Here is a 13,812-nt window from a genome sequence, read left to right as displayed (position 1 = left end):
TTTTGGTCTTGTCTTCTCTATCATTATCCTTGTTGTTCCTTTCATTTGTTAATTCAACAAATACTATTGAGTACCTTCAAGTGCCAGGCACTATTCTTGGTGCTTTGGATACAATAAGGAAGAAAATCTATCCCTTCCCTGTATAACTTACATTTTAGAGAGATAGTTTTAAAAAAGCATAATAAAGTATATTGTATGTTATGTTATAAGGTGACAAGTGTGGCTATAATCTGCATGTTTGTGTCACCCCAAATTTTATATGTTGAAATCCTAACACCCAAGGTGATAGTAGTAGGAGGTGAGGTCTTCAGGAGGTGATTAGGCCCTCATGATTAGGATTAGTGCCCTTGTGAAAGAGACCCCAGAGAGCAGGTTCTCATAAACATAACATAAACAGGTTCTCATAAGACACTGAATTTGCCAGCGTCTTGATCTTGGACTTCCCAACTGCCAGATCTGTGAGACATAAATTTCTCTTGTTTATAAGCCATTCAGTCTGTGGTATTTTTGTTCTAGCAGCTCAGCCAGAGTAAGATAAGTGACACGGAAAAGTACAGCAGGATCAGGAGGATAAGAAATTCTCAGGTTGGGGGAAGCATAGGTTGTACTTTTTTTTGTTGTTCTAGAACTTAAAAATATTAACTAAGTTTATTTAGAGGTAAGGAGTCAAATCATGATTCTACAAGTAGCAAATTTTGTGTTTATCCTTTGAAATTATAAAAATGTGGAGTGCTTCATGATTTTGTAGCATCCTTGAACAGAGGCCATGCTAAATCTCTGTAACATTCCAATTTTGGTATATGTGCTGCTGAAGGGAGTACTGGCTGTAATTTTAAATAGGGTTAACCTAGGCTTCATGAAGAAGAAGGTGTTTGAATAAAGCAGTGACTCTCAACTGTGGGGGTGGGGGTTTGCCTTGTGGAGGACATTTGGCAATGTCTAGAGACCTTTTTGGTTGTAATCACTAGGGGATGATTCAGCAGTGCTGCTGGCATCTACTGGGTGGAGGCCAGGGATGCTCTTAAGCATCCTACAATGCATGGGACAGCTCCCTACAACAAAGAATTATCTGGCCCAAAATATTACTAGTGCTGAGGATGAGAAACCTTGCATTTAAAACTTAGAGGCAGTGAGGGTGTTGGATATGCAGAGGTCTGAGGGAGGAGCATTCTAGGAAAAGAGAAAAGCCATGGCAAAGGCCCTAAGATGGGAATGTGACAGGTTTTTTAGAGAAACTGAATGTAGGCCCAGAAGCATAATAGGACATGAGGTAAGATGAGGAGGGGCAACATTATGTAGTGACTTGGGGGGTCATTGCAGGGACTTTGGCTTTTATTCTGAGCCATTGGAGGTTTTGATGGCGAGGACATGTCATGATAGGATTTAGCTTTCACAGAATCACTCTGGCTGTTGTGTATGGATTATTGGAAGGAAAGTGAGAGATGATATAGAGCAGTGGTAGGTAGCAGTGGAGATGGATGTATGTTGAAGCTAGAACAATAGGATTTCCTGAAGGGTCGAATGAAAAATGTAAGAGAAAGAGAGGAGTGAAAAATGGCTTCAGGTTGTTGGGGGGAGCAATTGGAATGAGGGAGTTACTGTCAACTGAGGTAGGAAAGACTGGTAGAGCAGATTGGGTGGGGAGAAATTAGTAGTTCAGTTTTAGAATGGTGTGTTTGAAATCCATATTAGACATCTGAGTGAATATGTTAAATAGTTGGTTGGATAGGTTAGAGGTTTAAGAGTAGGAATCTGGGTAATGTAAACATGTAGATGTTAATTTTTTAATGTTTGTTTGTTTGTTTGTTTATTGAGGGAGAGAGAGAGAGAGAGAGAGAGAGAGAGCGCAAGCTGGGAGGGGCATAGAGAGAGGGAGACAGAGAATCCTAAGCAGACTCTACATGCTGAGCACAGAGCCGAACATGGGGCTCAAACTCATGAACTGTGAGGTAATGCCCTGAGCCAAAACCAAGAGTCAGATGCTTAACCGACTGAGCCACCTAAGTGCCCCGAACAGCCCCAGATTTTTAACCCATTCCAGCATCAACCGTAAATCCCTAATCTTATTTGAATACCATCTAAATCAAATGTGGATGAGAGTCAAGGTGTAATTCATCCTAAGGCAAAAATCTTATTCAGCTGTGAACCTGTGAAACCATACAAATTACCCGCTTCCAAAATACAATCTGTGGAACAGACAATAGGGTAGACAATCCCATTCCAGAAGGGAGAAATTGGAAAGAAAACAGATGTCCTAGATTCCAAGCAAGTCTGAAACCAGCAGGGCAAATTCCATTAGATTTTAAGGCTCAAGAATTATCCTCTTTGGGTTGATGCTCTGTTCTTTGGCCCACTGGTGTGTGTGGCAGGCTCACCCTTGAGGCCCTGGACGTTGGCAGTCTGGCCCATTGAAACTGAGGATTCAGCCTTTTCCCCCTAGGGCCTCTTTCCTCTGGGCCTATAGTGGTGGCAGCAGCCCTGCTGACTCTGAATTGCCTTGAGGTAATTCTTCCCTTTTCTTGAAGGATAACACCTTTTGGCAGTCACAGAGGTCTATTGTCCTGTCCTGTGGAATCCCAGAAGTGTGAAAGCCTTCCTTCATTATGTCCTGTCTCTTTCCCCTTTAGTCTAAGATGGCAGTGTTTCTGCTGATAGAACTCCATCTCTATTCCTGGCTTCTGCTGAGTTGGCTAGTTAGGATCCGTGAGTCACACCTGTGACCTCTTATTCAAAAGACTGTCCAGCCATAACCTTGGTGTTGCCTCCTGAACATGCTTTCACATTTTGTTATATGGATAGGCTGAGATTTTTCCAGATCTTCAAGTTATGGTTCCTTTTTGCCTAACAATTCCTTCTTCAATGTATCTTTCTCCTCTCACATTTTACTATGAGCAGCAAGCAGAAACCAGGCCCCACCTTCAACATTGCTTAGAAATCTCCTTAGCTAAATATGCACGTTCTGCACTTACAATTTTTACCTTCCACCCGACTCTAGTATACAATTCATCCAAGTTCTTTTTTACTTTATATCAATCAAATTCTGTCCAGTTTCTAATAGCATGCTCCTCATTTCTTTCTGAGATCTCACCAGAATCATCTTTAATATCCGTATTCCTACCAAAAGTCTCTGTAAGGCAATCTAGGCTTTATGTAGCATGCACCTCAAAACTCTCCCAGTCTTTGCCCATTCCCAGTTTTTTCCTTAAATTTTTAATATTTTATTTATTTTTCTTAAATTTTTTAACATTTATTTATTTTTGAGATAGAGAAAGACAGAGCATGAATAGGGGAGGGTCAGAGAGAGAGGGAGACACAGAATCCAAAACAGGCTCCAGGCTCCGAGCTGTCAGCACAGAGCCCGACACAGGGCTCGCACTCATGGACCGCAAGATCATGACCCAAGCCAAAGTCGGACGCTCAACTGACTGAGCCACCCAGGTGCCCCTTTAATATTTATTTTTGAGAGAGAGAGAGAGAGACAGAGCATGAGCAGGTGAGGGGCAGAGAGAGAGGGAGACAGAGAACCTGAAGTAGGCCCCAGGCTCTGAGCTGTCAGCACAGAGCCCCATACAGGAGTCAAACTCATGAATCATGAGATCATGACCTGAGCCGAAGTTGGATGCTTAACCAATTGAGCCACCCAGGCACTCCTGCCCATTCCCAGTTTTAAAGTCACTTCTAGGGCCGCCTGCGTGGCTCAGTCAGTTGAGCATCTGACTCTTGTTTTCGGCTCAGTTCGTGATCCCAGGGTTGTGGGATTGAGCCCCGAATTGGGCTCCCCTGTTTAACATTCTGTCTTTCTCTCCCTCTGCCCCTTTTTCCTGCTAGCAATCTCTCTGTATATCTCTAAAATAAACAAAAAAATAAAGCCACTTCCATATTTTTATGTATCTGTTACAGCAACATCCCACTTCTTGGTAACCAAAACCTGTATCAGTGTGCTAGGGCTGCCATAACAAAATACCACAGACTGTGTGGCTTAAACAACAGAAATATATTTTCCCACAGTTCTGAAGGCTAGACATCCAAGTTCAAGATGTTGGCAAGTTTGGTTTCTTCCAAGGCCTCTCTCCTTGGCTTGTAGGTGGCCATCTTCTCACTGTCTTCACATGATCTTTCCTCTGTGCATCCCTGATGTCTATTTGTGTGTCCCAATATTCCCTTTCTTATGAGGACACATCAGTCAGGTTGTATTAGGGCCCACCCATATGGTGGCTTCATTTAATTTAATCACCTCTTTAAAGACCTTATCTCCAATATGGTGGCATTCTGAGGTACTACGGGTAAGGTTTCAACATATGAATATGGCTAGATGCAATTTAACCCATAGCAATCACTCAGCATGAATAATCAGCTGCAGAACTTGTTAGATTTGCCTGCATAATAATCCTGTTTTCTTCTTAGTACTATGAAGCATTCCTTCGACACTCCCCAGTTGAGCCCTGCCTTCTGTTTCATGAAGGTGGGTACTGGTGTGAGTTCATAGTTCACACCAGTAGCTGAGGACACAATGGCCATCATCACTTTCCATCCTCAGGAATTAAGACAGGTGGAACTTACAGAATTAATAAGGGGCAGCTTTTGTAGCAGCCCTTATTTTCACTATCCTCCAGTTGGTTTTGGAAGTTTCAGGGCAGATAGCAGAAACTACACATCCACTGAGTATTTGTGTGGGTTGGGAGGAGGGGTTGGAGGTGAGGATGAGGAGGTGGCAAGGATATTTTTAACCATGCTGCTCACATAAGCAAACCACAGAGACTGAGGTGGGGTTACCAAGTTAATTATCATGTGAGGACTCCCAGGTGTTTTCACAAGAACTTTGCCCATGGAAGTTGGTAGGTACTCTAGTGACTCTAAAAGCCAATTCAATAGAGATGAGAATATAGTCAGAATTTCATAACTCAAATAATACTCTACACTTGTAATGCACTTAAGGCTTTCAAATGTTCCCACGTTAAAACATTCCTATACTTAACGTGATCATCTCAACCATTTCGTGAAGTAGGTAAGAGGAGAGGTATTGAAACCCTCATTTCAGATGAGCAAATGGAGGCATAGAAGTACCCAAGGTTAAAGAGCCAGTGAATAGCCAACCTAGGGCTTGAACCCATGTCATTGATTCCTGACTTTTTTGTAATTAAAAGTTTGAGTATAGTTGACACACAGTTCCTAGCCTCTTATTTTTATGTATGTATGTATGCATTTATTTAAATAGATACAACTTTATTAATATCAAAGTAGATTGTGAAACAGGTATTACTAGAGATAAAAAAGAAGACTTAATAAAGGTAGGAGGTTCAATGTAAAAGGAAAATACAACAATTTAAAATTACGTCTATATAATAATATACATATTATATATTATATTATAATTGTATTATGTTTAAAAAGCCTTTAATTCATTTATTTTAATTTTAATTCCAGTATAGTTAACATGCATTGTTAGATTAGTTTCAGGTGTACACTATAGTGAGTCAACACTTCCATACATCACCCTGTGCTTATCACAAGTGCACTCCTTAATCCCCATCACCTATTTAGTCCCCCACCCCCACCTAGCCTCTGGTAATCATCAGATTGTTCTCCATAGTTAAGAGTGTTTCTTGGTTTGTCTCTCTCTCTTTTTTCCCCCTTTGCTTATTTGTTTCTTAAATGCCACATATGAGTGAAATCATTTGGTATTTGTCTTTCTCCAACTGACCTGTTTCACTCAGTGTTATACTCTCCAGCTCCATCCATGTTGTTGCAAATGGCAAGATTTTATTTTTTTTATGGCTGAATAGTATTCCATTTTATATGTATATCATGTCTTCTTTATCCATTCAACTATCAGTGGATACTTGGGTTGCTTACAAAATTTGGCTCTTGTAAATGATGCTGCAATAAATATCAGGATGCATGTATCCCTCTGAATTAGTGTTCTTGTAATAAAAAATGGGCAGAAGACATGAACCAGACATTTCTCCGGAGAAGACATACAGATGGCCAGCAGACACGTGAAAAAATGCTCAACATCACTCATCATCAGGGAAATGGAAATGAAAACCACAATGAGATATCACCTCACACCTATCAGAATGGCTAAAACAAATAATATAAGAAACAACACATGTTGGCAAGGATGCGGAGAAAGCAGAACCCTTTTGCACTGTTGGTGGGAATGCAAACTGGTGCAGCCACCGTGGGAAACAGTATGGAGGTACCTCAAAAAGTTAAAAATAGAACGACCCTGGGATCTAGTAATCACACTACTGGGTATTTATCCCCAAAATATAATTCTTGGCGTTTTAACTGTAGAGCTCCAATGTAGTTTATTGTGATTTATCCTTGTGTCAAGCTAACGTTTAAAAATTTTTTAATGCTTATTTATTTTTGACAGAGAGAGAGAGAGAGACAGAGCATGAACGGGGGAGGGTCAGAGAGAGAGAGAGGGAGACACAGAATCTGAAGCAGGCTCCAGGCTCTGAGCTGTCAGCACAGAGCCTGACACGGGGCTCGAACTCACAGACTGCGAGATCATGACCTGAGCCAAAGTCAGATGCTCAACTGACTGAACCACCCAGGCACCCCTGTGTCAAGCTAATGTTTAGGCTCTCTTCAGTGATGTAAGAATTTTAAAATGTTCTGAACTCAAAGAAAGAACTTAGTTACCATGATAATTCCCTTCCATGACCTCTTTCTTTTCTTTGAGGACTCACATCTTTGAGGTGGTGTTTCCATGGGTGGTTGGGATATTTGCAGTGGAGAAGTATGAAGAGAATTGAAAAATTATTGCTTCTTCATGATGGGGCAGAGGCTTAATTTAGTTCCTTATTTACAACAAGAATAACTCTCACACTTTCTTTAGAAAACTATGAAAAAGGCTCAAACTAGAGTAAGCACTGTGTCTATTATATAGGTTTTGTCAAAACCTGATAAGTAAAGCAGTGCTTCTCCTGAGATGTGAAAATAGTGTATTTTTTTTGTCATATAGAACATTGCTTTATGTTAAGTGTTATTTATAATAGGATTTGAGAAATGTGCCTTCTTGTCTGACTATTGCAGGGCTGATTACTGTAGGGCTTGGAGAGAAAATTTGTCAGAGAGAAGTCTTTGCTTGATTCCTGATTTTGTGGTCTGGACAGAAGGACCTTCTGTGTTCAGAAGGAGGCTGTAAAGAAGTTTTTTACCACCAGGCCAGGAGCAGTCTGTGACTTGACATCACTTTACTTCCAGGAAAGGTAAACCTGGGATAGCCAAACAGCAAGCAGGAGGCTGATGGCTTGCCATAGTCTGGGTTGTGGATTGCTGGGGCTGGGCTGCTCATTGTGGAGGAACTGAGCTAAGTAATACTAGCCCTTGTACACCAGCCAGGTGTACTGGCATGAGAACGCAGGCCAGATTCAGATGAGGGAGTGTCTGCATAGAACTCCTTCCCCTGAGAGGGAACTTCTACAGACTCCTCAGGGCCATGCCATGGGGCTGAGTCACCTGAGTGAGATGCTGTCCCCTGCCAACCACCAGAGATAGAATGGTCTGCCATCCCAAAATACTTTTTTCAAAAATTCTTTTCCAGCACCATGATGTGTTTCAGCCATCAGCAGGCCCCCTACCAGCTCCTGTTTGGGGATCCCCACCTCTTTGAAGATCTCTTGGGCTTGAAGATCCACATCTCTCCAGATGCCTTTTTCCAGATTAACACTGCTGGTGCTGAGGTGCTGTATCTGACAGTGGGGGAGCTGAGTGGAGTGAACTCTAACACCATCCTCCTTGATATCTGCTGTGGAACTGGCAAGTGACAGCCTAGGGCAGAATCTACATGCTTCTTAGTTTCCAAACCCTATCTGCCTGGCACCCAGGGCCCAGGTGGGGAGGTGGTGGTAGTGGTGCAGGCATAATGCCAGTGGTTCAAAATCCTAAAATACCCTCCTCTTATCCTATTACTTCCTCAGGTGTGATTGGTCTCTCTTTGGATCAGTATACCTCCCAGGTCCTTGGGATGGAGTTGGTGGAGCAGGCAGTAGAGGATGCCAGGTGGACTGCAGCCTTCAGTGGTACACTGCTCAGAGTCTGGAGAGAAATTAAGAGCTGCGGTGTTTCTGTGCTGTATAAAGGGTTATGTGGGAAAAGGGCATCTGCTAGATCTGTGACCTGCGCAGAGCGAAAGGAGGGTGTCCTGGAGAGGTTGGAATTGGGTCCTGATGGTTTTTCTGAAAGAGGTCCCAATAGGTAATCTCCCCCTCCCTTTTTTTCCATCAAGGTGATGAACAAGCCTTGATGATAGGAAGAGAACTTGACAAAACTTTGGATAATATAGAAGAAGAGCCTTCTTGACATTAAACTCATGAGGCATCATAATATGTGATAGGTTTCAAATAATTTTTGGCAACAGAACCTTTTATTTGAACAAAATCGTATGCCAAACTACAGTATAGAACAGAGATCCCTTTGTTCCCTGTACCCTACTTGCAAACGACTCCTGAGGCTCTGTGAAAATCTCTAATAGAGCAGAAAGAGCACTTGAGTAAAAGTCAAGGTTTTCTTCTTGGTAGAAGTACTTATGTGCTATGTGTCACTAAGTTTTAAAATAACTTAAGATGAAAGGCCTACTGAGGAAAGGAAGGAAGGAAAAGTGCTTTGGCAAAAACAAGGCAAGTCCAAAAGCATTTCTTTCACTGTTATTCAGAGGTATACCAGATCCAAAGGGAAGATGGCAGAGCCCTGGCTCCTGTACATTTCTGTAAAGCTGAAGCCCCCCAATTCCTTTAATGCTGGGCTTGAGTTTTGAATTCTGTCACGTGGGCCTCTCTTATGCAGGCATCACCAACTGTGGATTCCACACTGGTCAAGCAGAGAATATTTTGCCACAGTTACTAAAGTCAAAGGAAGATGGGCAGTTCATTGTTGCTGTGGTGAACCCAGCCCAAGTGGGACTGTGTAAGGATGGATAGCTTTCCTGTTACAGAACTAGTTGGGTATTCTCATGATGTCCACCACCTTTAGTCCCTTATTCCCATACTATGCTAAGGGTGCTCCCAGCAGGCTGGCTCCGATCCTATTTCTCTATTCCCAAGAAATCCTAGGTGCTGGCCAGTTGGTAGTTTCTGATAACCCAGACCATGATAGGTTAATCATATTAATAGCAATGTGTTTCTTCCTTCATATTACTACGTGGTTCAAGGCATTCAAAACTGCAGGGCTATCTGCATACTGATTTTTGTTTCCTGTAAGCCCCATGGTGAAACCACAAGGAACATCACTGAGTGAGTCTTGACTTCCCTTTTTCTTTTCTCCCAATGATAAAAGTAATTCATACTTGCTATACAGATTTAGAAAACATAGAGTAATATAATATGTAACATATATAAAGTAATATATAAAGTAATTCATACTATACAGACTTATAAAACACAGAGTAATATAATATAATATAAAGAAACAGAAAAAAGTCATTATACTATCATCAACAGTCAGTTTATAGGGCCAGGTCTTGGGTAAGGCAAGTAAAGCAACTCGCTTAGGGTGAGTTTAGTAACACAAAATTTAGTAAGATGGTGCACAAAATCTCAGTCATTAAGGTACATTTTTAATGCAGTATTTTCAGAAATCAAAATTAGTCCAAGTAATCTATGATGAAAAACATATTAAGTTTTTTTTTTTAAAAAACAAGATCTACTCCTGTGCTTGCTAAACCCTGCCTCAGTGACCTTACTCTAATCCTAGTCCTGGTTCCAATGAAACCTTATTTATCAAAGCAGGCATCCAGGCTGAGGGTTGTTTCCAATTTGATTTTCCAAAATATTGCATTAACATATTTTTGTCTTGATTACTGAGTTTTTTGGCACCCTCTTAAATTTTTCACCCAGAGTAAATGCCTCTTGCTTCACTCCAATCCTGGCACTGGTCAATTATTTTGATTTTTCAAATGTTTTCTTCCTTCTCTCTCTCTCCCTCTCCTTTTTACATAAGGAAAACAATTTCTAATATTCAAACAACATAGGTGGGTATGAAGTATAGATGATATACCTGGATGGAACAAGTGAGAGTTAAAAATAAATGAATAGAGCTTTCAAGTCAACGAGCTGGAAAAAGAGTAATAAACCTAAAGGAAACTGAAGGGAAAAATCAATAATGCTGAATAGAATCCAGAAATTAATGAACCTATAGACCTGACAAATAAACAAGAAAGTGTTATTGGAAGAAGAAAATAAAACAGATAAATCTAATCAAGAATATGAAAGAATAAAACATAAAAATATAAAGTCTTAGAAAAAGAGCATAACTACAGATATGAAGAATTTTTTTAGGTTTATTCATTTATTTTGAGAGAGACAAAGTGCGAGTGGGGGAGGGGCAGAGAGAGAGGGAGAATCCCAAAGAGACTGAACGTGATCAGTGCATAGAGCCTAATGTGGGGCTCAAACTCACAAAACTGTGAGATCATGACCTGAGCCAAAATCAAGAGTCAGACCCTTAACTGACTGAGCCACCCAGGTGCCCCAGATTTTTTAAAATTATAAGAAAATACTTTGTACAACTCACAATATATTTGAAAACCTAGATGGGCAATTTTCTGGGGAAATGCAAATGGATAATACTAATTTTAAGTAAACCTAAACAGACCAGTAACCATGGAAAAGAATCAAGAAAGTTGTCAAAGAGCTTCTTCTCCCCAAAATAAAAGCATGAGACCGATATATTTTCACAATCTTATTTCCTTGTCTATTCTTGCACATTTACCTCTTCCAATTGTCCTTTATTTTAATTTATTATACTGTTTAAAAATGTTTTTGAGGGGCACTTGGGTGTCTCAGTGGGGAAAAGATGGGCTGTTCAGTAAATGATGGTAGACAACTGGGTAGCCAGGGTGAAAAACACAGTTGGATCCATATCTCACACTTTATACCAGGATAAATTACAAAGCAGTCAGAGATTTAAATGTAAAAAGGGGACACCATAAATGTACCCCAGGAAATCATAAAATTTCTTTATAATCTTGGAATGCAGAAACCCTTTCTAACTATGAAAATTTAGAAGCCATATAATAAAAGGTTAAGTTTGCCTACATAAAAAGTAACTTCTCCCTTTGTTACACCATACACAGAAATAAATTCAAAATGGGTCATAGAACTAAATATATTAGTTAAAACATAGGAGTAAATTTTTGTGACCTTCAGTTAGGCAAAACTTTCTTAGATATGACATTAAAAACCCAAGCAACAACAACAAAATATATACATATACACACACACACATATATATCAAATATGTGTGTGTATATAACTGGACATCATCAAAGTTAAAAATATTTTGTGCTGTAAATGATACCATCAAGAAAATGAAAAGACAACCCATAGAATGAGGGTAAATATTTGCAAATAATTTATCTGATAAGGGACTGATACCCAAACACCAGACATAAAAGGCCACATCTTGTATGATTCCATTTATAGGCAATGTCCAGAGTAGGCAGATCTCAAGAGACAGAAAGTAGATTTGTGGTTGCCTAGGGCTGAAGGTCGGAGGATTGTAGAGAAGTAGAGACTGAGGGCCAAAGAGTGCGTGGTACCTTCTTGGGTTAATGAAAATATTCCAAAATTGATTGTTGTGATAGATGCACAACTTTGTGAATATACTAAAAACCACTGAACCTGGGGCACCCAGTCGGTTAAGCATCCTATTCTTGATTTTGGCTCAGTTAATGATGTCATGTTGATGAGTCATGCAGTCAGCCTGTCATGGCTCCCTTGGTTGTCGTTTGGTCTTCTCTCCTCTGTTTGTGGTGTGGTGATAACTGAGCTTTTCACTACAGCTGGTAATAATATCAAATTGACTTGGGTCTCTATTTTTGCAGAGATTTTGTTAGATAATGTTCTGCATTTATGAACTATTCAAGGATTAGAACTAGAAATAAATCTAGCTTTTTTAAAAAGCATCGGAAGCTATAATGTCATTGCAGGGTAACTTCATGATCTCAGGGCTTTATTCCTTTGGATTTTCTAGGCTGTGAAGTTCTAGAATACCATTTAAAAATGTGGTTACCCCTGGGAGCAATAGCACCAATGATCTCTCATCTATGGAGAGAGAATTTGTTATAGTAGACACCTTATGGGAAAGAAGATCTTCAAAGAAGAGACGAAATACCTGTAATTGTGCTATGTAGTATGGACACAGAAAGTTCTAGAATCCCCTAATGATCCAATACATACTATAATAAACTGGATATTGAAACTGGCTTTTCTAGTCCATGATTTATTCAACTCTGGAGTTGTTCTTGGTTACTTGTCCAACAATTTAGATTGTGTTTTGAATCTTTTTAACAGCCTAAGTATGTGTACAAAAATCTGATTTACAAAATGATATTGGGCCAACTACTATTTTTAATTCTCAATCCTAAGTAACTTCTAGAGAAGCCTCCTCAGAAAAGTGTGGCTATTAAAGTTACTATATACATATCCATTTTAAAAAATACTAGAAGGAAATAATGTAAAGTGATTGAAAACAGTGTTGACTTACGGCAGTTAGATAAGTTTTATTTTCATTTCCCTATTTTTCATTTTATGTAATGGGAAAATGACTTTTATTTCTCCTCTTTTGTTCCCCATAATGTAAATGGCAATACTATCTGTTAGTTACCTAAGCCAGAAACCAGAGTTATCTTTCTCATTCTCATACCCAACTGCCTGCAAGGGGGATTCCACCTGGATATCTTCTTGATACACCAAACTCAACATATCTAATGCTGCATGCTTCACATCTTTCCCCCAAACTTGTTCTTGCTCCTATATTCCCAATTTTGATGAATATACCAATCTACTCACTCAATCCAAAAGCTTTAGAATTCTGAGTCCTTCTTCTCCTGTACCTCCTGTTCCCATCTAACATAGCACCAAGTCTCCATCTCTGTAGGTTACCACATTATTGCTCAAAAGGCCATCTTCTTAACTGATGCTGCTGTATCCACTCTTGACCCCATCCATTCCATTCTCTACAGCCATAGTGAATTTTCCAAAATGTCAATCTCATTGTGTTTTCCCAGTGCTTAAAATCTGTCATTGACTTCTTACTGCTTTTAAAAAATCCAAAATTCTTGGGGCACCTGGGTGGTGGCTCAGGTGGTTAAGCGTCTGACTTTGGCTCAGGTCATGATCTCACTGTCTGTGAGTTCAAGCCCTGCGTTAGGCTCTGTGCTGACAGCTCAGAGCCTGAAGCCTACATCAGATTCTGTGTCTCTCTCTCTCTGCCCCTCCCCCTGCTCATGCTCTATGTCTCTCTTTCTCTAAAATAAACATTAAATTTTTTTTAAAAGTTTAAAATTCTTGATGTAGCTTCAAAGCCCCTTCATAATCTGGGCAGCTCATTTCTCTATACATATTGAATTCCTTCCCCTGAAAAAGAAAAATGTCTTCCATTCTGGTCCTTTTATACTGTTTCCTCAGTTTGTAAGGTGCTTTTTATTACCTCTCCTGGCTAATTCTACTTCTCTTTCTGTTTCTTAGGTATTCCACAAGGAATATCTAATGAATATCTAATTAATAAATACAGAATTGGCCAGGGATAATCAGCTTCCTGATAATTTTGTTGGTGTTATTATCTTGTGAGGTGATCTTAGAATCATGCTTCTGTCATTTTTATTATGAAAACTTTCGAATATACAAGAAATTTGAAAGAATAGTACAACGAACACTTATTTACCAAGATTCAACAAAGTTAACATTTTGCCATATTTGCTTTATCTCTGTGTATATTTGTTCTTTGATTAACTATTTGAAAGTAAGTTGTAGACATCATGGCACTTCACTTTAAGCATAAAGATGTTTTTCTACATAAGTA

General features: G+C 39.7%; 1 protein-coding gene and 1 non-coding gene across 2 annotated transcripts in view; one reads left to right on the top strand and one right to left on the bottom strand.

Annotated features, from left to right (window-relative positions):
• Positions 1 to 718: 718 nt before the first annotated feature.
• On the bottom strand, positions 719 to 821 carry LOC131503297 (U6 spliceosomal RNA). Its single transcript, XR_009257396.1, has one exon. It is a non-coding gene; the product is annotated as a U6 spliceosomal RNA (small nuclear RNA).
• Positions 822 to 4,510: 3,689 nt separating this feature from the next.
• TRMT2B (tRNA methyltransferase 2 homolog B) overlaps positions 4,511 to 13,812 on the top strand; it is an 80,827-nt gene continuing 71,525 nt past the window's right edge. Inside the window, exons 1-5 of the mRNA XM_058712719.1 lie at positions 4,511 to 4,694; positions 7,109 to 7,220; positions 7,556 to 7,770; positions 7,932 to 8,033; positions 8,797 to 9,242. Coding sequence (XP_058568702.1) covers positions 4,511 to 4,694; positions 7,109 to 7,220; positions 7,556 to 7,770; positions 7,932 to 8,033; positions 8,797 to 8,930 — 747 coding nt within the window. The 3' untranslated portion in view covers positions 8,931 to 9,242. The remainder of the gene's footprint in view (positions 4,695 to 7,108; positions 7,221 to 7,555; positions 7,771 to 7,931; positions 8,034 to 8,796; positions 9,243 to 13,812) is intronic.

Source organism: Neofelis nebulosa, chromosome X (genome assembly GCF_028018385.1).
Source record: "Neofelis nebulosa isolate mNeoNeb1 chromosome X, mNeoNeb1.pri, whole genome shotgun sequence".
Lineage (NCBI taxonomy): Eukaryota > Metazoa > Chordata > Mammalia > Carnivora > Felidae > Neofelis > Neofelis nebulosa.
This window is presented reverse-complemented; position numbering and strand designations above follow the sequence as displayed.